This window comes from Mirounga leonina, unplaced genomic scaffold (genome assembly GCF_011800145.1).
Source record: "Mirounga leonina isolate KUSES-001 unplaced genomic scaffold, KU_Mleo_1.0 Mir_115, whole genome shotgun sequence".
In the NCBI taxonomy this organism is placed as follows: domain Eukaryota; kingdom Metazoa; phylum Chordata; class Mammalia; order Carnivora; family Phocidae; genus Mirounga; species Mirounga leonina.
The window spans coordinates 26076361-26097209 of NW_023270268.1; the positions used below are offsets into that span (position 1 = coordinate 26076361).

The 20849-nt window shown below is 38.3% G+C and overlaps 1 protein-coding gene across 4 annotated transcripts in view; it reads left to right on the plus strand.

Moving 5' to 3' along the window:
* The first annotated feature begins 450 nt into the window (after window positions 1-450).
* Window positions 451-20849, plus strand: part of ANKRD28 (ankyrin repeat domain 28) — a 200816-nt gene continuing 180417 nt past the window's right edge. For 2 of the 4 annotated variants that reach the window (XM_034994258.1, XM_034994274.1), the window contains exon 1: window positions 451-779. In XM_034994258.1, coding sequence (XP_034850149.1) covers window positions 753-779 — 27 coding nt within the window. In that variant the 5' untranslated portion in view covers window positions 451-752. Of the gene's footprint in view, window positions 780-1584; window positions 1675-11087; window positions 11196-20849 lie in introns of those variants that run through there. The other 2 variants (XM_034994292.1, XM_034994322.1) reach the window with 2 other exon arrangements.

Here is a 20849-nt window from a genome sequence, read left to right on the forward strand (position 1 = left end):
CCCCTCACCCAGTTCCTTCATCCTCCTCCAGCTTTGGGGAGAGTCCACACTCCACCTCCACGTGCGAACCCAGGGCCGTTACCCCGCTTACAGATGCCCCCCATCTCCAGCCCGGGCTCCGCCCACCGCGCCCGGGGCGCGCGCCCAGGAGTACCTGGCCACCCCTCCCCCTGCTCGGCTCCGCTGCCCTCCCGCCTCCCCCGCCCCGCACGCAGTAGCTCGCAGCCCACCCCTCGCAGCTTCCTTCTCTCCGCCCCCTCCCTCTCCAGGAGGTGGGAGGGGGCACGAACGAGCGCGGTGGCGTGGCCAATGGGCGCTCGGCTTACTCTGGCCTCTCCCCCGCGCGGCCGCCAATCGCGGCGGGCGGTGGTGGTAATATTGTGGAGTGGAGTTTGGATGCCGCCGCTGCCGCGGGCTGGAACGGCGCGGCCGCGGGGGCTGCCAGGGTATTTCGGGAAGGGGGCGTGAGGAGGCGGCGGCTGCGGCGGCGGCGGCTGTGGCAGCGGCAGCGTGTGGAGGCAGCTGAGAGAAAGAGAAAGAAAGGAAAGAGGGCGGGGGACTACTCAGAGGAGGAGGCGGGACCGACCAGGCTCCTCACCTCTCGGTAGCGGCGGCGGGCGGCCCGGGAGGCGGCACCGCCCCCTGCCCGCGGACTCCTCAGCGCAGCCGGCCGCCGACCTGCCGGCCCCGGGCAGCGGCCGAAGCTACGGGGGCGGAAGCGGTGGGCCGGGGCGGCGGTGGAGGCGACCGCCATGGCGTTCCTCAAACTCCGTGACCAGGTAGGTGAGGAGCGGCGGGGCGGGATCGCGCCGACCCGGGAGGAAGGAAGGGAGGGCGGCGGGCCAGCGGTGTGGGCCGCCTGTGCGCCCACTCGGCGGGTGGGTGCGAGGGAGGCAGGGTGCCGCCCCGGGGACTGGCGCGCGGAGGCCCCGCCGGGGACCGCGGGCGACCCGCCTGTCAGCGAAGCACCGGCCGGGTGAAGCCCACGTGCAGCTGGGGGGCTCGCTGCCGTCTCCGGTCGCCGCCGCGTGAGGGGCGGGTCCCACGCTGGTCGCCTAGGCGTCCGCGCCCGGCTCACTGCCGGGTATGCGCCTCCTCTCTCCTGCCAGGTGAGCCTCGGGCCTAACAGGTGGCTTCCCGCTGCCGGGCGGGAGCGGTGCTGGCGGCCGTGACCTTAGGTCACGACCTTGCTCGCCTGTTTGCTTCGTCGGATAGTTCGAGGCACACTCTCTCGGGGTTAAAGGCGGTTGATTCTGCTTCGAGGCTGTTCAACCTGCAAGTTCTCAGACTTGTTTTGACATCTTGTGCACCATCTTGGTTACTTTTCTTGACTTAGGAAGAGCTGGTCAAAGAATACCTGAAGTGCCGAAAAGAGTAGTGACTTTTTTGGACTGAAAATAATTGCGTCTAGGGACGAAATCGCAACTATGTCAGAATGATTTGTACGTCTGAATACGTGGAAAGATGGATAACAAGGCTTTCCGGCGATGCAGAGGCTTCCAAACATTTTATCTCTTCTTTAAGGAAAGGGAAATCAACGTGTGAAATTTACCGAGTGGCAGTAGACGTAATAGTGCTGAGAATTTATTTTTGCCATTTGTTCTTTTTGAACAGAAGATACTGGGCAGATTTGAAGGGGAAGTAACTTGCATATATTGGGAAACTATTCTTAAAGTGAGTACCTCTTTTGTAGAAACAATGGGGAAAAACTCGAGATGTCTTTTTTAATATTGTCTCTTAGTGAATATTGTGCCTTAAATTCTGAATCTTGGTATCGTCAGTTCTCATTTCATAAGTGAATTTTATTTTGTTTATTTGATGTTTAAGCCGTTGGCTTAACTTGTGTATCATTAGTTATCAGGAAGGTTTTAGCTGGTGTTAACATCCTCAGGAATGATACTTTTGAAAAACTACTGTTCAGTGAAGTTTATACATTGTATTTCAAATGACAGAACTACATTGTTCAATGTGATAGCCACTAGCCTACATGTGGCAATTTAAATTTTAATAAGTAAAATTAAATAAAAAGTTCACTTAGACTTGCTAGCAACAATTCAAGTGCTTGGTAGCCACATGTGGTTATTGACTATGGTATCAGACAGCACAAATACAGAACATTTTTATCATCAGAAAGTTCTGTGGAACATGACTGTTAAACAACAGGTAAAACGTAACTAATTCCTGCTAATTCCTGTATAGTCAACTCACATTATACTCTTAAAGGTGTAAAACTCAAGATGTAGATTCTCTAATCTTTATCAATCTAATGGCACCTTGTGCTTCCATAAGTCATAGTTGAGGTAGTGATTGATTTTTGTTTTGTTTCTAGTCCTACACTTTTGAAAAAGTTATTTTTGCAATTTGGATCATAGTGTGCATTAAGAATTTGGTGAACTTTTTGGAGACCATCCCATTTTATTCACCATCAGGTTTAAGCAGAAACAAGATTATGGTTTCAGTTGGACATAAAATCCAATTGCACCTTTGCATTTGTGTATTTAGGAATTGCAATTATAAAGCAATTGTGATGCTACTCCAATTTTATATAATATCTATTAATACTCAGTAGTTGTGTTGATATGTAAAATGTCACCTGTAAACTTAAGGATTCTTGGGGCAAGTTAAGTGGCGTGGCTCAGAAAGGGAAGAACATTGAAGTTTACGTCTAAACTACTAAGCAGTTGACTCATCTGGTCTCTCTTTTGGAAGATTTTGAGAAATGAGTTTGGTTTGCCTATTTCAAAGGGAATAGCTGCTTTTAGAAGTCATCTTGTGGGTTGATCTTTTATTGGCTATTAGAAATGATGATAAAAATGAAATGGAATACAGATACTATCTTAACCTTTTCCACCTACAGGAAAAGCAGTTCAGCTAGGTGAATTATTTGATCTGGAGAAAAGGAAGAGAAAATGTGGATAAATACACAGAATTTTAAAGCTGGAAGGTTCTTGATGTAGCATTTAACTCAATCCTCATTTACACTTGGAATAGGAAATAGTTCAGGCCACTTTTTTCTGTTACTGTCATATTCACCTTGTGTTTTATTTTCTTTTAGTTCTGTAAATACAGCTAGAACCTATTAATGGGTAGGAATTGTTCTTTGTGCACTTAAGCATCAGGTGGGTTCTAGATGGTTTAAACATAAAATCAGTGAGTAAATAAAGCAATTTGTTTTCATATCCAGTAAATAATCTGGATAGGACAGCTTTCCCCCTTTCTGTGGCAACACCTGATATGGGGGTAAGAACAGGATTGAGTTTTCAGTTGGACATAAAATCTAATTGCACCTTTGCATTCGTGGATTGCAATTATGAAGTAATTGTGATGCTTCTCTGGTTTTATATAGTATCTATCAATACTCAATGTAGTGATAATATGTGAAATGTCACCTGTAAACTTGAGGATACATGGACAAGGACTCGGACTAGTGCACTGCTTTTTGTTAATAGATGAAAATAATTTTTAATTGTAAATGAGGTGAAAAGAATTTGCTTTCTATTTGTAGGACTAGAAACTTGAACTTTTCCCTCAATTTTTTTACCCCCACATTAAAGTGTTTATACAGCATGAATCTCTGACAGTTGCAGGATTTTATTCAATAGGTATTTCGTGCAGATTTTTATCTTTGCATTTAATAAAAATGTAATTGTATATGATTACATTTAAATTTTAAAATTCTATTTCTAGTTTTATTGAGATATTATTGACATATAACATGTAAGTATAAGGTATACAGGGTGATGATTTGATACATGTATATAAAGCAAAATGGTTACCACAATAAGATTAGTTGACACTACCAGGGGTGCCTGGGTGGCTTAGTCGGTTAAGTGTCCGACTCTTGATTTCGGTCAGGTCCTGATGTCAGGCTCGATTGATTGAGCCCCACATCAGGCTCTGTGCTCAGCGCAGGGTCTTCTTGTCCCTCTCCCTCAGCTCCTCCCCCAGCTCACCAGCACGCAGGCTCTCTCTTTCTCTGTCTCTAAAATAAATAAATAAAATCTTAAAAAAAAAAAAAGGTTAGTTGACACTACCGTCCCCCACACAATTACTTGTGTGTGTGTGTGTGTGTAGATAACATTTAATATCTACTTTCTTAACAATTTTGACATGTATATATGTATAATACAGTATTGTTAATTATAGTTTACCATGCTGTACATTAGATCCCTGGAACTTATAGGTGGAAATTTGTACCTTTTGGCCAATTGCATAATTACATTTTAATTTATCAGCAGTGATTCATAGTATACCCTGATAAGAAGGAGAAGACTTATTTGTTTAGGATGTGTAAGGTAACAAACTCACAACTGGGAAGCTAAATGGTAACTGGTACTTGGCTTTAGTATCTAGAAGACAGTAGGGAGTGATGACGATCATGGCAGATAGGAGCAGGTATGGTAGTTGCTGCTTAGCTCCAGGACATTGTTGCTGTGCAGGTGTGCCTAGTATTTTTAGAACTCCAGTTTTCTTTAGGAAGTTAGAGATCCAGATACTTATGAGAAATCTTTCTATAAATATTGGCAAGTTAGTAGTTAGCATTGATAAAAATTTAAAGCTGTAGTTTTACATAGGGTTGGCAGGGGACCAATTTGTAATCACAAGTTTAGCTCAGCTTCAGAAAACAAACTACAAAATAAGATTTCTATTTTATTTATTTTTTTAAGAGATTTATTTATTTGAGAGAGTGAGAGAGAGATCACACTTGAATGGGGGGAGGTGCAGAGGGAAAGAATCTCAAGCAGACTCCCTGCTGAGCTCCACACAGGGCTCGATCCTGAGCTGAAATCAAGAGTCAGATGCCTAACCAACAGAGCCACCCAGACGCCCCAAGATTCCTATCTTAAAAGAACAGTTTTCTTTCAGATAAAATAGTCAAAATGGTCATAAACTTAAAAAAATTGAGATATAATTTATATTCCATAAAAGTCATCTTTTAAAGTGTACAATTCAAGCCAAAGCAAACTTAAGAAAGAAGAACAAAGCTAGAGGTATCACAATCCCAGATTTCAAGATATACTACAAAGCTGTAATAATCAAAACAGTGTGGTACTGGCACAAAAGTAGACATATAGATTAATGGAATAATAGATTAATGGAATAGAATAGAGAGCCCAGAAATAAACGCATGCTTATTTGGTCAATTAATGAATGACAAAGGAGGCAAGAATATATAATGGGGAAAAGACAATCTCTTCAATAAATGGTGCTGGAAAAACTAGATAACTACATGTAAAAGAGTGAAACTGGACCACTTCTAACACAATACACAAAATAAGCTCGATAGATTAAAGACCTAAATGTGAGACCTGAAGCCATAAAACTAGAAGAAAACATAGGTGGTATTATCTTTGACATTGACCTTGGCAGCATTTTTCTAAAAGTGTCTCTGCGAGTAAGGGAAACAAAAGCAAGAGTAAACAATTGGGATTACTCCAAAACAGAAAGCTTTTGCACAGTGAAGGAAACCATCAACGAAACAAAAAGGCAACCTACTGAGTGGGAGAAGATATTTTCAACTGATATATCTGGTAAGGAGTTAATATCTAAAATATATGAAGAACTTACACAACTCAGCACTTGTGGGGGTGATAATAATCTGATTAAAAAATGGACAGAGGACATTTTTCCAAATAAGACATAACAGATGGCCAACAGACAATGAAAAGATGCTCAACAACACTTATCATCAGGGAAATACAAATCAAAAACACGTGAGATATCAGCTAACACCTGTCAGAATGGCTAGAATCAAAAGGAAAAGAAATAACAGGTATTGGTGAGGATGTGGAGAAAAAGGAACCCTGGTGCACTTGGTGGGAATGCAAATTGGTGCAGCAACTGTGGGAAACGGTATAGAGGTTCCTCAAAAAATTAAAAATAGAAAAACCATAGCATCCAGTAATTCTACTGGATGTTTACCCAAAGAAAATGAAAACACCAATTCAAAAGGGTATATGCACCCCTGTATTAATTGCAGCATTATTTACAATAGCCAAGATTTAGAAGCAACCTAAGTGTCTATCAGTAGATGGGTAAAGATGTCACACACACACACAGGAATATTAGTCAGCCATGAAAAAGAAGATCTTGCCATTTACTACAACATGGATATATCTTAGAGGGCATTATGCTAAGTAAAATAAGTCAGTAAAAGACAAATACCATATGATTTCATTTACATGTGAAATCTAAAAAAAAAACCAAAACAACCAAACAAAAAAAGCTGAGACAGTCCCATAAATAACTAGTGGTTGCCTGAGGGGAGAGGAGTGGGGGATGGGCAAACAGGGATGAAGGAAGGAGGGGAATACAAGCTTCCAGTTATGGAATGAATAAATTACAGGGATTTTGTTTTGGCATAAGGAATATAGTCAGTGGTATTGTAATAGCAGTGTATGGTGACAGATGGTAGCTACACTTGCGATAGTAGCATAATGAATAGAGTTGTTGAATTGCTATGTTGCATACCTGAAACCAATGTAACATTGTGTGTCAACTACACTTCAATTAAAAAAAAATTATTTGGTAAAACCTCCAGAAAAGTGTGCAATTCAGTAGTTTTTGGTATATTCACAAAGTTGTGCAACCATCACCACTATGTAATTCCAAAACATTTCTATCCTTTGAAAAAGCAATTAGCAGTCACTCCCATTCCCCCCCCCCCCCCCGCCCCAGTCCCTGGTGAGCACTAATCTACTCTCTGTCTCTATGAATTTGCCTATTCTGGATATTCATATAAATGGAATTCTACAGTATGTGACTTTTTATGTTTGACTTCTTTCACTTAGTGTAATCTTGTTAAGGTTCATCCATTCATATAGCATGAATCAGTTAATCAGTTGGTCATAAACCTTATATTGTGTTTGAGTTTCTTCTAAAGAAAGTTCCTACACTTTTATGCTGTTTTATTGCTTCTTGTAGTGTTCAAATGTATAATCTGGGATGTTTGTTTCTATTTTCTGAGTTGGTTTTAAAACTGGAGTTAGACTTCGCAGTAGTACTAAAGGATAGTAGATTTTACATTTGGATTACTGTTTTTGTGTAGGAGCTGTCTTTGTGTTCTCTTCTGGGTTAATGGTCATTAGGTAAGGATTCTTGATATGTTGGAAGTTTTGTTTTAGTTTTTTTTGGAACAGGGTTGGGCATATATCAATAAGTAGATAATGAATGGATGAGAATAATTTGACTGCTATTTTGGGTAGTTAGTAAGCTCTCACTTGATCAAGTATCCATTAAGGGTAGAGCATTATTTGACTTTTCAGTAGAAAAACAGTGGATGATCCTTGAAAAATCTTATAATTAGGAATACAGAATATACAAAATGCCTGAAAAACATTTATGCTCAGAAATTCAAGTATTCTGTATTGAGTGTTCCCTTCCTTTGTGTTGGAGACTGTGGGCCTCACAAGGGTACAGTAGTCACTATCTTTTTCCTTAAAAATCTTACTGGCTAGGAAAAGGCAAAAGATACATAAATGCACAATATCTGATACACTTCATCTGAAAAGGTTTATAGAGGTTGAAGGAAAACATGGAGCATATTATTTGGAAATATGCCTAACATAGTTAAAAAATAAGTGTGTCTTGTGTTTACTGATTTTTTTTGATGCCTTGTATAATACAGTGCAGAACATGTAAAGTAGAACATAAAAGATGTGTATAACATGCTTCAGAATTCAGAAAGGAATAGATGATCTGATTGTAGGCAGAGGGAAACTTTCATGGCACGGGAATTATTTGAGGTTCACAGGAAGGATTTGTTGAAAGCAAACAGTTGTGCAGGAAAGCAACAAGAGAGGAATAGAAGGCAAGCCAAAAAAGAATGATGTATCTATGCTGTAGTGAGGAGATAGACCCCATTGGTGTGTGTAGTTTCAAAGGATAGGAGATAGATTAGCTAATTAACAGTGACTACATTTTGAATTACTTTGAATATAAGACTAGGAAGTTTGGACTTGATTAGAAGTGTTGGGAAGTTATCATAGGTGGGTTTCTTAATCTAGGGTCTGTGAAGGGTTTTTTGGAGGAATGTGCATACATGTACTGAAGAAGCTTCATAACTTCTATTAGATCCTCTGAGCCCATGACACCCAAAAGTTAAATAACCACTACATTGTAAGTTTTAGAAGAGTGAATTACAGAAGACAAACAGGAACACCCGAGACCAGTTAGGGGGTTACTGCTATAATTCAGAACATACGTAAGACATTTTAGTGCAAGTCACGTGCTTTAAGTACTAGGCAGAAGTTTGAGTGGAAATGAGTACTTCTTTAAAGGATCCTCATAGCTATATTAATGGCTCATTTAAGTGTACAACTAAGTGTCTTACATTGATACGACAGTTGACAGTTTTCTTGCTGAATAGTCCCACTAGAGTAAATTAAATATGAAAATACAATTAAACATTGATAATTCAAGTAGTTAGATTTGGGTTATATTATGTTTTCTAGCATTTTATCTTATTTCCTTTTTATTTTCCAGTCTAATGTAAAATTTATATTCGGTGAATGCACTCTACCTGGGTTGAAGTGAGATGCTCCTGGAGAAAGTTTTGTTCCTGGAGAGAATAGTTTGGGGTTAAGTCTTTTTGTTCTGGACAGTGTATTCTGTGGACAATTCACATTAAACACACACAGTGATACTGAATCACAGAGTTATACAGTACTTCTCATTCAAAGCAAAAATTAATGAAATCTTCAGTTTCTTAAACCAGTAATGTTTTAAAGTATAACAGTACATTGTACATAATGATTAAAGTCCTCAAGTACTTCAAGTTTAATTTCTACTCCTACTCTCCAGTCCCAGTTCTTAGTTAAGTGATTTATCCACCTTCCTTATGTGATACTGATTTTTTTAAAAAAGGATTCTTCTGTGTGTATACTGATTGGCATGCAAAGCTAAATCTGAATAGAATTACTACTCCCACAGCTTTAGTGGAAAGTTCATTTTGCCTAGTAAATTTAAGTTCAAATTCTTAATTAGTGATGGTTTACTTATTTATTTATTATAAACTTAAAGGTGTATCTTTTCTACTCTTAAGGATTTGAGGCCACAGATAATGTTAAAACATACAGCATAGGACAGTTAAAATATTTAAAAAGGAAAATCAGGGAGCAGTTGCTTATGAAACATATACTTGTTCCAGAGCCTAGAGAGTTATTATGGTTCAGTACTACATTTAATTTTATTTCTTGTTATCTAAGGTACCAGCCACCCCCCCCCCAAAACTTTGTATCTTATAATAAGAAGTATAAATTAGTCTGGAGAGGCAGACTTTTCTCTTGTATCAGTTTCTGGATTTAAAAGTTTGGTAGCTTTTTCTTTTTTAAAAGACTTTGCTGTGACATAATTCACACACAATTTAAGTTATACAGTTCAATGAGTTTTAATATTTCACAGAGCTGTGTAAGTATCACCTCAGTCAATTTTAGATCATTTTATAATGCTGAAAAGAAACCTCTTACCCCTAAACTATCATTCCCCCCCATCCCCATCATTCCTAGCCCTAAACAAGTACTAATTTACTTTTTGTTTCTATATATTTGCCTATTTTATGTAGCATGTTTGCAAGGCTCATCTGTACTGTAGCATGTATCAGTATTTTTATTGCTGAATAATATTACATTGAATCATACCACATTTTATCTATCCATTCAACAGTTGATAGGATTTGGATTATTTTCACTTTTTGGCTAGTATGAATAATGCTGCTACGAACATTTGTGTACAAGTTTTTGTGTAGACATAAGTTTTCATTTCTCTTGGGTACTTAGGAGTGGACTAGTTGGGTCATATGGAAACTCTGTATTTAGCCTTAATTTTAAGGAACTGCCAATCCATTTTCCAGAGTGGCTGTACCATTTTACATCCCCACTAGCAGTACATGAAAGTTCTGGTTTCTCCACATCTTCAATAACACTATCTTGTATTCATTATTGTCATCCTGGTTGGTGTAAAGTGGTATGTCCTTGTGGTTTTGATTTGCATTTCCCTGATGGCTAATAATGTTGAGCATCTTTTCATCCGATCCTTTGCACATTTTTAAAAATTGGGCTAGTTGTCTTTTTATTATTGGGTTGTAGTGCTTTATATATTTTAGATACCAGTCCCTTATCAGATATGTGATTTGCAAAAAATATCTCCAATTTCCCCCATTTCTACTTTCTTGTTAGTATTCTTTGAAGGGCAAAACTTTTAATTATGGAGTACAATTTGTCAGTGATTTATAGAATTTTGACTAGGGGGCCTAGGTGGATAGGGCATGCAAGCAGAGGAGTTGACTTGAGGGTGAGATGAATTCAGTTTTGGATATATTGAGGTCCTAGTGGGACATTTAATTGGAAAAGTTGTCATAGGAGGCAGTTAAATGAGAGGCTGGGTTCAGAGAAAAGTGTTTTCGATGGTAATTGAGGTGAATGAGGTCTTTTAGTGAGAAAAGTTCATGGCCAAGGAGAATATAATGGGGAATATGGAATGGGTGGAGGAAAGGAAGCCTGTGAAGCTACCAGAGTTAGGAAGAGAGGCAGGATAGACTACTATCACAGACCAGAGGAGGAAAGAATTTCCCAAGTTCTACCTATATTGTGTTCTCCTAGGCACAAAGGCTCAATTTTTTCATCACCTTTTATTTAACTTTCTTTTTATCTAGCACATTGTTATAAACTTTCCATGGAAATGTTTTTCATATTTTCCCCAATTTCTTTACTTCCCAAGCCAGTAATTCCTAAGTTGGGAATCAAAATCAGTTGGCCAGATTTAATACAGGATTTTTGGGTCCTATTAGACATGCTGAATGAGGAATAACCTGGGGTAGTGTCCCAGAATATCTGTATTTTAAAACCTCTTAAGGTAAAGAGTGGTTTGCTCTTCACCAAGCTTGTTTACTTTTTTCTTGGATCCCGACTAACTTATATTTTCCAGCCCCTCTTGCATTTGGGGATGGCCATATGATTGAGATCTGGCCATAAGAAATTAAGCAGAAGTGTTGAGTGTTTCTTCAGCCCTGGCAAATACAAACTTTCCTTGAACAATCCTCTCTTCTCTCTTCTCCTCTCTCCTGCTGGCTGGGTGTTGTCTGCCAAAAGCAACTTTGGAAATGATGGGTCCAAGAGAGCTGAACTTCTGTCAGCCTGGGTCATCTCCAGCCTCTTCATGCCCACAGCTGATCATTAAGATGGATTTTTGGACTTCATGTAAGCATGAAATAAAAATAAACTATTATGTCACACTTTGGGATTTATCTATTATAATATCCATTGTTACTTTAATCAGTTTAATTCCTTAGCTTATTATTCCAAAATCTGTTTTGGGATCCATTGCCCTTGGTTTGTACTATTTTATATTTTAAAACTCATTTATATGGTAAGTTAGTCTTCAGCTGTTAACTTCCAGGCCTTACACATAAATACTGTGTTTTCTTTGTAAAAATTTTCATGGAAATGATTATAATTAACATCCTGATTATTTTATTATATAACAAACATTTGTATGCCTGCTACCTGCTGGTTCTCCATATTAGGGATATACATGTGTCTAAAACATGGTCTCTGTCTTCTAGTATGGGATAAGATGGAATTAGATAAGGGCAATTATCTTATGTGTGCTTTGAGAGCATGAAGGGAGAAATGGCTGATTGAACCCAATGGTGGAGTTCAGGGTCCTTGAAGTTTATTTTAATGGGATTTTATTTACCCACGTTCATTTGTAATCTTGTTCTCTCTCCTCCTCGGTGGATAAGAGCCATATACAGCCTATATAAAATATCCTTTTAGAGGAGCAAAAAGTACAAGTGCATTTTGGTAGGTTTGTGTTACATGTGGGTATTTTTTGTTAATCTCTACCACCAAGAAGGAAGAGAATGCTTTATTTAGGAGAACTGCAGATCTTAGTCCTGATGCAGATTATATTGTTAAACTTCTCCTTTTGTTAACTAAGGTTTTTTTTGTTGTTTTTTGTTTTGTTTTGTTTTTAAATAAATATTGTATTTTTTCTTTTTTCCTTTTGAGGAAACTTTCTGATTAGAAATGGTGAAAGTCAGAAAGAACCTACCTGCTGTTAGTATTGTTTTCTTATTAGTGTAAATTAGGAAAAAGGTTCAAACAGGACTTTAAAAGACTGTGTATGTGTGTGTGTAAATAGGTAAACAAGAGCCTTCTATTTTGACTAGTTCTCTGAATGGTGATAGGCTTCCTCCACTGTTTGAAAGCTTATACTAGTCAGTGTGTGTAGTTCCAGAGTGTCACACTGGGTCATGCCAAGAGTGAGGAGAGTGTCCTTGGGAGAACTAAAAAGAGCTAGGTAAGCGACAGTCACATCCTGAAGAAAAGGAGTTGAACTTGAGGATTAAAAACAGCTGGCTTTTAAGGGATGTAAAAGCAACCTGTAGCACCAGGAGTGAGTAGTGGAGTTGAAGCCAGGTGAATAGATTAGAATAGCAAGTGTAGTGTTTGTCAGGTAGATCCAGTAAGTAGCCTAATCCAGGGTATAGGCAGGTAGTTAGAAACTAGCATGTCCATGAGAGCTTGAATGATTCATATAGTGAAGATAACTGGAATCAAGAGACTTCAGTAGATGAGGCCAAGGGACTATAACCTTTCAGACCTTCTCATTTGATACTGTAGCAGGGACAGTGAGAAGGAACCTGATTGGAATATTTCCCAATTTAGAAACAAGAGATGTAAATGAAATACAGTATAGATGTGCTATAGAAATGTTCTGGAAGATTGTGTATATGTTAAATAATGGTTAATCCACTCATTTAACAATGAGCAACTTCTCTGTTTTAATGAAACTTGTGGTAAATTGTTTTAAGTACAGAATTTATTAGTAAAACAAATTATCCTTCAGCTTATCTTTTACCATAAAGCTGAATTTCTATATATCACCTTCACTTAAGCTTAGATATACTGACTGCTTAACTATTATAGATGGTTGGTAACACATGGATTATTTTGGATGTCTTGGTGCATTATTGATTTTAGAAGCTCTTATGTTTTGGCTATGGAATTATTGCTTTTTTGAAATGTCACTAATCAACCTGTTTGTATTTTCTTTTCTACTAGCAATTTCTACCTTCTAAGACTTCTTTTGGACTGTAAGATTCTATTATGAAGTCAAATGAACTTTATACCTGCTCACCTTGTAGTTCAGCATCTTGGAGCTACAGTTTTGAACATGGAATTTCTTTTCTCTGACCACAGCTTCTTTGATTACTGATTCTCCCACTTCCTCACCCACAGTGAACTTAAGCTTTGCTGTGTTGGAACTTACTTTACCTAGTCTGCTAGGTACAGTTTGGCCACAAACTGGCCTCTTAAGAAGCCTTGACCTCCTGATTAGAGCAGTACTTGTTAGGGTAGTGTTTTCTGAAACATGGGACAATTTTTACTACTGTTTTTCTTGAGACTTTTTGTGGGTGACCTGTCTACTTTGATTACCAGATGTTGACTGATACTTCCTTGCTTCCCATCCAGACTCCTGAGTGTAGCCCTGTATCCTGCTTCATTCTCACTTTCCTCTGGCCTATTCAGGAGTCTCCCAGCTCACTCTTTTGCAGCCTTTCCTGTTAACCATTCTGTAGGTTTCATGTTGTCTTCAACACCCTACCTCTTCCCCTCAGCTATCACCCATCTCTACTATCTTTCAGCTTTCATGTCTCCTTTTCCACCTCCACCTGCTTTTTTTTAGTCCTTTTGACCCAACCTCTTGAGCCTCAACTCCTATCTTACAGTCTCTCCCCTTTCATCTTAAGTCTTCTGCCTCTTGCAACTTGTCCATTTTCCTACTCCCACATCCTTCTCAGGCTGGACCCTTTCCTCAGCAAGCCTTGTTTCTCAGTGGGAACTTTCCCTGCAGTTCCTTTCCTTAGTGCTGTTATGTCAGTCTTATATCCTATCCTCTATGTTTTCTACTCCTGTCTTTACCCGCAACACTACCCTTTCAGCTTATAGCTCCGTTCTTTCCTGCAGCTTTGTCAGGCAAGAGAAGCAAATGACTTAAAGAAAAATGTTAAGTAAATAATAGTGAATGTCACCATATATGCATATGGCAAATAATTATGATAATGAATTGAATATCTGAAATGGTAGAGTATGTACTTTTAATTCTGGCTCATTAATTTATCACCCCTGTGACTTCTGGCCAGTTACTTCACTTAAGTTTGAGTTTTCTCACTTAAAAAGGGAGATAATAGTGTTCTGTCTCACAGATTTGCTGAATTAAATGAGATACATAGTTAGCACTTGCTAAATGGTAGCAACTATTGTACTGAAAACGACTTTGGCTTGAGAGATCTGGGCAGCTCTACCACTGTCTTACTGTGTGACCTTGGGCAAAGAAACTAAATCTGAGCCTAAGTTTGGTTGGTTGGTTGTTTTAACATCTTTTTTGAGATATAACTGACATACCACAAAATATACCCATTTAAAATATACAGAGCAGTATTGTTGTTGTTGTTGTTGTTTAAGTAAATTTACAGGGTTGTGCAGCTATCACTACAGTCTAATTTTTTTTTTACATTTTTGTCCCTCAGAAAGAGGCCCCTGTACCCAGCAGTCACCCCATTCCTCTTAAGTCCCTCTCCCCTGGCCCACCTTTCCCTCAGCCTGTTTCTATGCATTTGCTTATTCTGGACACTTCATATAAATGAAATCATAAAATACATAATCTCTTATGACTGGCTTCTTCCACTTACAAGGTTTTAGAGTTTCATTTATACTGTAGTATGTATCAGAACTTCATTTCTTTTTATTGCTATAGTGGGTTGTTTCTACTTTCTGAATAAAATAAAATGGGCATGGGGATATCTTCATTGAATTTTGAGAATTGTGAGAATGTTGATAAAGTGTCTAGTATGTAGTAGTTGCTCAATAAATGATCACTTAACCCAAACAATTTAAACTCCTGTATTTCCTTGACTTTCTCAGTCAACCTATGGATTACTTCTGCAATATTTATTCTCTTGTTTCAGCTCTGGGACCACTGAAAAATTGGTGAAGGAAGTAATGAAACCAAGTTGAATGTACTCCAGTTTTCTGATGTCTTAACTTCAGTTGCACCTTCAAGGCTATTTAATAATCCTTACCATTCTTTTTCTGTATCCATTAATATTTAATTTCTGTCTTCTCCATTTTAACATGTAGTTGTGTCTCCTAATTTACTAAGTCTGTCTACCCATGTAGGCTTTCTTATTGATCTCCTTTCTTACTGCAAAACATTTATTTCTACACTTTGCTTTTTTTCCCTCTTTTTCTTATTTTGACTGAGAGAAATGAATATACTTTTTTCTTTCTCAGAGCATTTTTCTGCTGTAATCCTAATCATACCTTCATCTGAGATTTAGATATATTATTTCTTATTTTTTCATATTTTTGCACTTCTCTCGCTGCTCTCACACATTGTTATATATTGGTGTCTGGATGGACACTACCTATTAATCAAGATTCTAATACTCAGAGTGGGCAAACAAGGTAAGCAACACCCACTGTAGGATTCAACCTTAACAAGGCTTATTTCTGTTTGGGTATGCCATATATTGTATTACAATATAACTTTTTTTTTTTTAATTTTTTTTTTTTAAGATTTTATTTATTTATTTGAGAGAGAGAGAGAATGAGAGACAGAGAGCATGAGAGAGAGGAGGGTCAGAGGGAGAAGCAGACCCCCTGCCGAGCAGGGAGCCCGATGCGGGACTCGATCCCGGGACTCCAGGATCATGACCTGAGCCGAAGGCAGTCGCTTAACCAACTGAGCCACCCAGGCGCCCCTACAATATAACTTTTAAAATATTGCTTACTTCAGTGTAAAGTAGTAAATCAAGGTCATCTGAGTTGAATTTTTTTTATTACAATAGTGAAAACATTTTCCTTTCCATTGTCCTGTGTTAAGGCTGAGTATATGTAATATTTTTTTAAAAAAGATTTTATTTATTTATTTGACAGGGAGAGAGAGCACATGCAGGGGGAGCAGCAGGCAGAGGAAGAGGGAGAAGCAGGCTCCCTACTGAGCAGGGAGCCCGATGTGGGGCTTGATCCCAGGACCCCAGGATCATGACCTGAGCCTAAGGCAGCCAGTTAACCGACTGAGCCACCCAGGCACCCCTATATGTAATATTTTTTAAAAAATATATCCTTTTATTATTATCCCGGGAGACAGAAATCTGACCCACCCTTTAGGTAGCCTTCTCTCTGAACCACATTGATTCTAAAATGTGCTGAGTTTGTATAGTTCTCATTGGTTCCACATTCCTATGTCCACCCTGTCAGAAAATCTTCCTTTTTACCCAATTCAGTTCTCTCCAGCTATAATTCAGTCATTTTCTGTTGTATTGTCTATAGTAAGGATCCTGTTTAGGTGATCAACCTTTCAAGCTGGATTCAGGGAGCTGGCAATTAGACCAGTTAGACCAGTAGCTCCTTTTTTCTCTTTAACAGTTTAAGGTATAATTTACATACTATAAAATTCATCTGTTTTAAGAACACAATTCAATTATTTTAATAAATTTAAGGAGTTTTGCACTCAGCACCACACTCCAGTTTTAGAACATTTCCATCACCCAAAAAGATACCTATTTTGGAAAAACCTCAGTTCTCCTCCTGTGTGTTGCTGCCTTATTGTCACACTAACTACCATGCTCATCACACTTTTACACCTGATGGGTGTCCTACAGTTCAACTCAGTTTTGACACCGTTGACCTGGCAGTAGCATCACATCCCATAGGCTAAGGGCTTAGTCCTACAAGACTGTCCCCCCTCTTTCCCTACAGATGCCAGTCACAGATCCAGGTGCTTCTGACTGACTGGGTATAAATCAGAAGTTCCCATAATTTACTGGAGTGGCTCACAGAACTCGAAGAAACATTTTATAAACTAGATTACTGGTTTAGTACAAAAGAATATAACTAAGTAATAGCCAAATGGAAGAGAGGCATAGGGCAAGGTATGTAAGATGGGACATGGAGGCTCCATGCTCTTCGGGTTTGCCACTTTCCCCAAATCTTCATGTGTTCACCAACCTAGAAGCTCTCTGAACCCCATCCTTTTGGGTTTTTTGTGGAGGCTTCATTACATAGGCACAATTGATTAAATCATTGATCATTGGTGATTAAACTCAATTTCCAGCCCTTCTCCCCTCCCCAGAAGTCAGGGGTAGGGGTGGGGATGAGGGTGGGACTGAAAGTTTCAACCCTCTGATCACCTTGGTTGGTAATCTTTAGGCAGTTTCCAAAAGTTACCTAATTGACATAACAAAAGACACTTATGGCTCACATCATAGGAAATTTCAAAAATTTTAGGAGCTCTGTGCCAGAAAAGGGGGATGAACACCAAATATATATTTCTTATTAAAAATCACAGTATCTCAATACTTCATACCCATTTTGCAGTCACTCCTTATTCCATCTTCAGCCCCAGGCAATAACTGACTAGTAGTCTGTCTCCATGATGTAGCTTTTTAAAACATTTTATATAAGCGAATCATATGTTCATTTTTGTCTGGCATCTTTCATTTTGGGGTCATCCATATTGTAGCATGTATATTAATTCTTCATTGCTGACTAGTAATCCATTGTATGGCTATACCACAATATTTTATCCATTCACCAGTTAGAAATTTGAATTCTGATTTCTGGCTATTATGAATAAAGTTGTGATGACTATTCATATTTTAAATCTTTGTATAAACATGTTTTAATTTCTTTTGGGAAGATTCATAGAAGTGGAATTGCTGGTCATGTTATAAGCTTGTGTTTAATGTTTCAAGAACAGTCAAACTATATAATCCCTATTGCATATTGCTGGATTTGGCTTGCTAATATTTTGTTGAGAGTTTTTATATCTTTATTCTTTGGTATGATGGTAATGTTGACCTCATAAAATGAATTAAGAAGTGTTCTCTTTTTAGAAGGATTTGTGAGGTTTTAGTATTATTTCTTCTTTAAATATTTGATAGAATTCAGCTGTGAAGCTATGTAGGCAAGGACTTTTCTTTGTGGTAAGCTTTTAAATTACTAATTCAGTTTCTTGTTACAGGTCTATCCAGATTTTTAATTTTCTTTTGAGTTTTGATAATTTGTGTCTTTTAGGGAATTTGTTCATTTTACCTAACTTGTTGGCATAAAGATGTTCATAGTATTCCTTTATAAAACTTTTAATTTCTCTGAGGCTGATAATGGTGTATCTCTTTTCATTCCTGATTTTGGTAATTTGTCTTCATTCTTTTTTTCCTGGTGAATCTAGCTCAATTTTGTTGGTCTTTTCAAAAAACCAATTTTTGGTTTTGATTTTTCTCTATTTTTCTTTTTTCTATGGTATTGATTCCCCTCTAATATTTATAATTTATTTCCTTCTGCTTAATTTGGGTTCAGTTTGCCTTTTTTTTTTTTTTTTTTTACTTAATTAAGATGGAAGCTTACTCAAGGTCTAGGATATTATGTGCAGCTATAAATTTCCCTTTAAGCACTGTGTTAGCTGTCCTATAAGTTTTGATGTGTTTTGTTTTTGTTTTTATTCAGCTTGGAATATTCTAAATTCTCTTGAGATTTTGTTTTTGACCCATAGGTTATTTAGAAGTGTCTTTTATATCCAGACATTTGCGGATTTCCCAATTTCTTGTTTTTTTCTAATTTAATTTCATTGTGATTGAGGAACATTTTTTATATTCTTTGTATCATTTCATTTCTTCCCCCCCACATTTTTTTAAAGTTTTTTTTTTTTTTATTCATTTGAGAGGGGGGAAGAGAGAGAGAGCACCAGTGAGGGCAGAGCCGGGGGGAGGGTCAGAGGTAGGGGGAGAAGCAGACTCCCCATTGAGCAGGGAGCCCAATGCAGGGCTCCATCCCAGGACCCTGGGATCATGACTTGAGCTGAAGGCAGACGATTAACCGACTACGCCACCCAGGCACCCCTCCCGCATTTTTAAAAAAGATTTTATTTATATGAGAGAGAGCAAGAGAGAGAGAGAGCAAGCACATGAGCGGGGGTGGGGGGGCAGAGGAAGAAGAAGCAGCAGACTCCTCACTGAGCATGGAGCCTGACATGGGGTCCCAGGTCCCTGAGATCATGACCTGAGCCAGTCGGATGCTTAGCCTACTGAGCTACCCAGGCACCCCTTCCCCGAATTTTTATAAAAATTTAACTCAAGAAATTCAACATTGTTACTTTAATTATAATCCACACCAGAATAATGAGTAAGATATGTATTATACTTTTATTTAAAAAGAAGTTTTATTTTTCAAGTATAGTTGACATATAGTGTTTTATTAATTTCAGGTATATAGCATTGTGATTTAACAGTTCGGTACATAACTCAGTGCTCACCATGTTAAGTGTGGTCACCATCTGTCACCATACAACATTATTACAGTGTTATTGACTATATTCCCTATATGTATTTTTCATTTCCGTGACTTCTTTTATGACTGGAAGTTTGTACCTCTTAATCCTCTTCACCGATTTTGCCCATCCCCTCCATTCCCTTTGCCTTTGGCATTCACCAGTTCTCTGTGTTCATGAATCTATTTCTGTTTTTTGTTTGAGATTCCACATATAATGAAATTATAGTATTTGTCCTTCTCTGTCTGACTTATTTCATTTAGCATAACACACTCTAGGTCCAGTCCGTGTTGTTGCAAATGACAAGATCTCATTCTTTTTTTATGGCTGAGTAATATTCCAGTTTGTGTATATACCACATCTTCTTTATCCTTTCTTCTATCAATGGACACTTAGGTTATTTCCATATCTTGGCTATTATAAAGCAGCAATAAACACAGGGGTGCATATTTCTTTTCAGATTAGTGTTTTCCTTTTGGGGGGTGGTAAATAACCAGTAATGGAATCCTATGGTATTTCTATTTTAATTCTTTGAGGAACCTCCATCCTCTTTTCCACGATGGCTGCACCAATTTGCATTTCTACCAGTAATGCATGAGGGTTCCCTTTTTTCCACATCCTTGCCAACACTTGCTATTTCTTGTCTTTTTGATACTAGCCATTCTGACTGGTATGAGATGATACCTCATTGTGGTTTTGATTTTCATTTCAGTTCTTTTTTTTTTTTTTTAAAGATTTTATTTATTTATTTGACAGATAGAGAGCACAAGTAGGCAGAGAGGCAGGCAGAGGGAGAGGGAGAAGCAGACTCCCCGCCGAGCAGGGAGCCCGATGTGGGACTCGATCCCAGGACTCCAGGATCATGACCTGAGCCGAAGGCAGTCGCTTAACTGACTGAGCCACCCAGGCGCCCCATTTCAGTTCATTTAATTTGAGATTTGTTTTATGGCCTAGCATATGGTGTATTGTAGAGAATATTCTGTGCATGCTTGAAAGGAATGTGATTTCTGCTGTTGCTGGGTAGAGTCTTATGGAAGACTTAGGTGTCAGTGAGGTCAAGTTGGTTAATAGTGTTGTTTAAATTCAGTATTGTTGTTGATTTCTTGTTTACTTTGTTCTATCCATTATTGAGGGGGGTGTTGAAGTCTCTTATTAATGTTTGTCTTTTTTTCCCCTTCATTTCTTTCATTTATTGCTTCCCTTATTTTGGGTTGTTTTGTTAGGTGAGTATGTTTATATTCATTATATCTTCCTGTTGAATTGATGCTTTTAATACCCCTGTTTGTCTTGAGTAATTTTTTTTTTTTTACTTAAAGTCTATTTTGTCAGATATTTATAGAGCTACTTCAGTTCTCTGATGTTATTGTTTACATGTTATATCTTTTTCCATCCTTTCAACCTGTTTGTGCCTTTGAATTTAAAGTGTCTCTTGCAGATAGCATATGGTTGGGTATTGCCTTTTTATCCAGTCCAACAAATATGTCTCTTTAATGGACTCTTTAATCCTCTCCTATTTG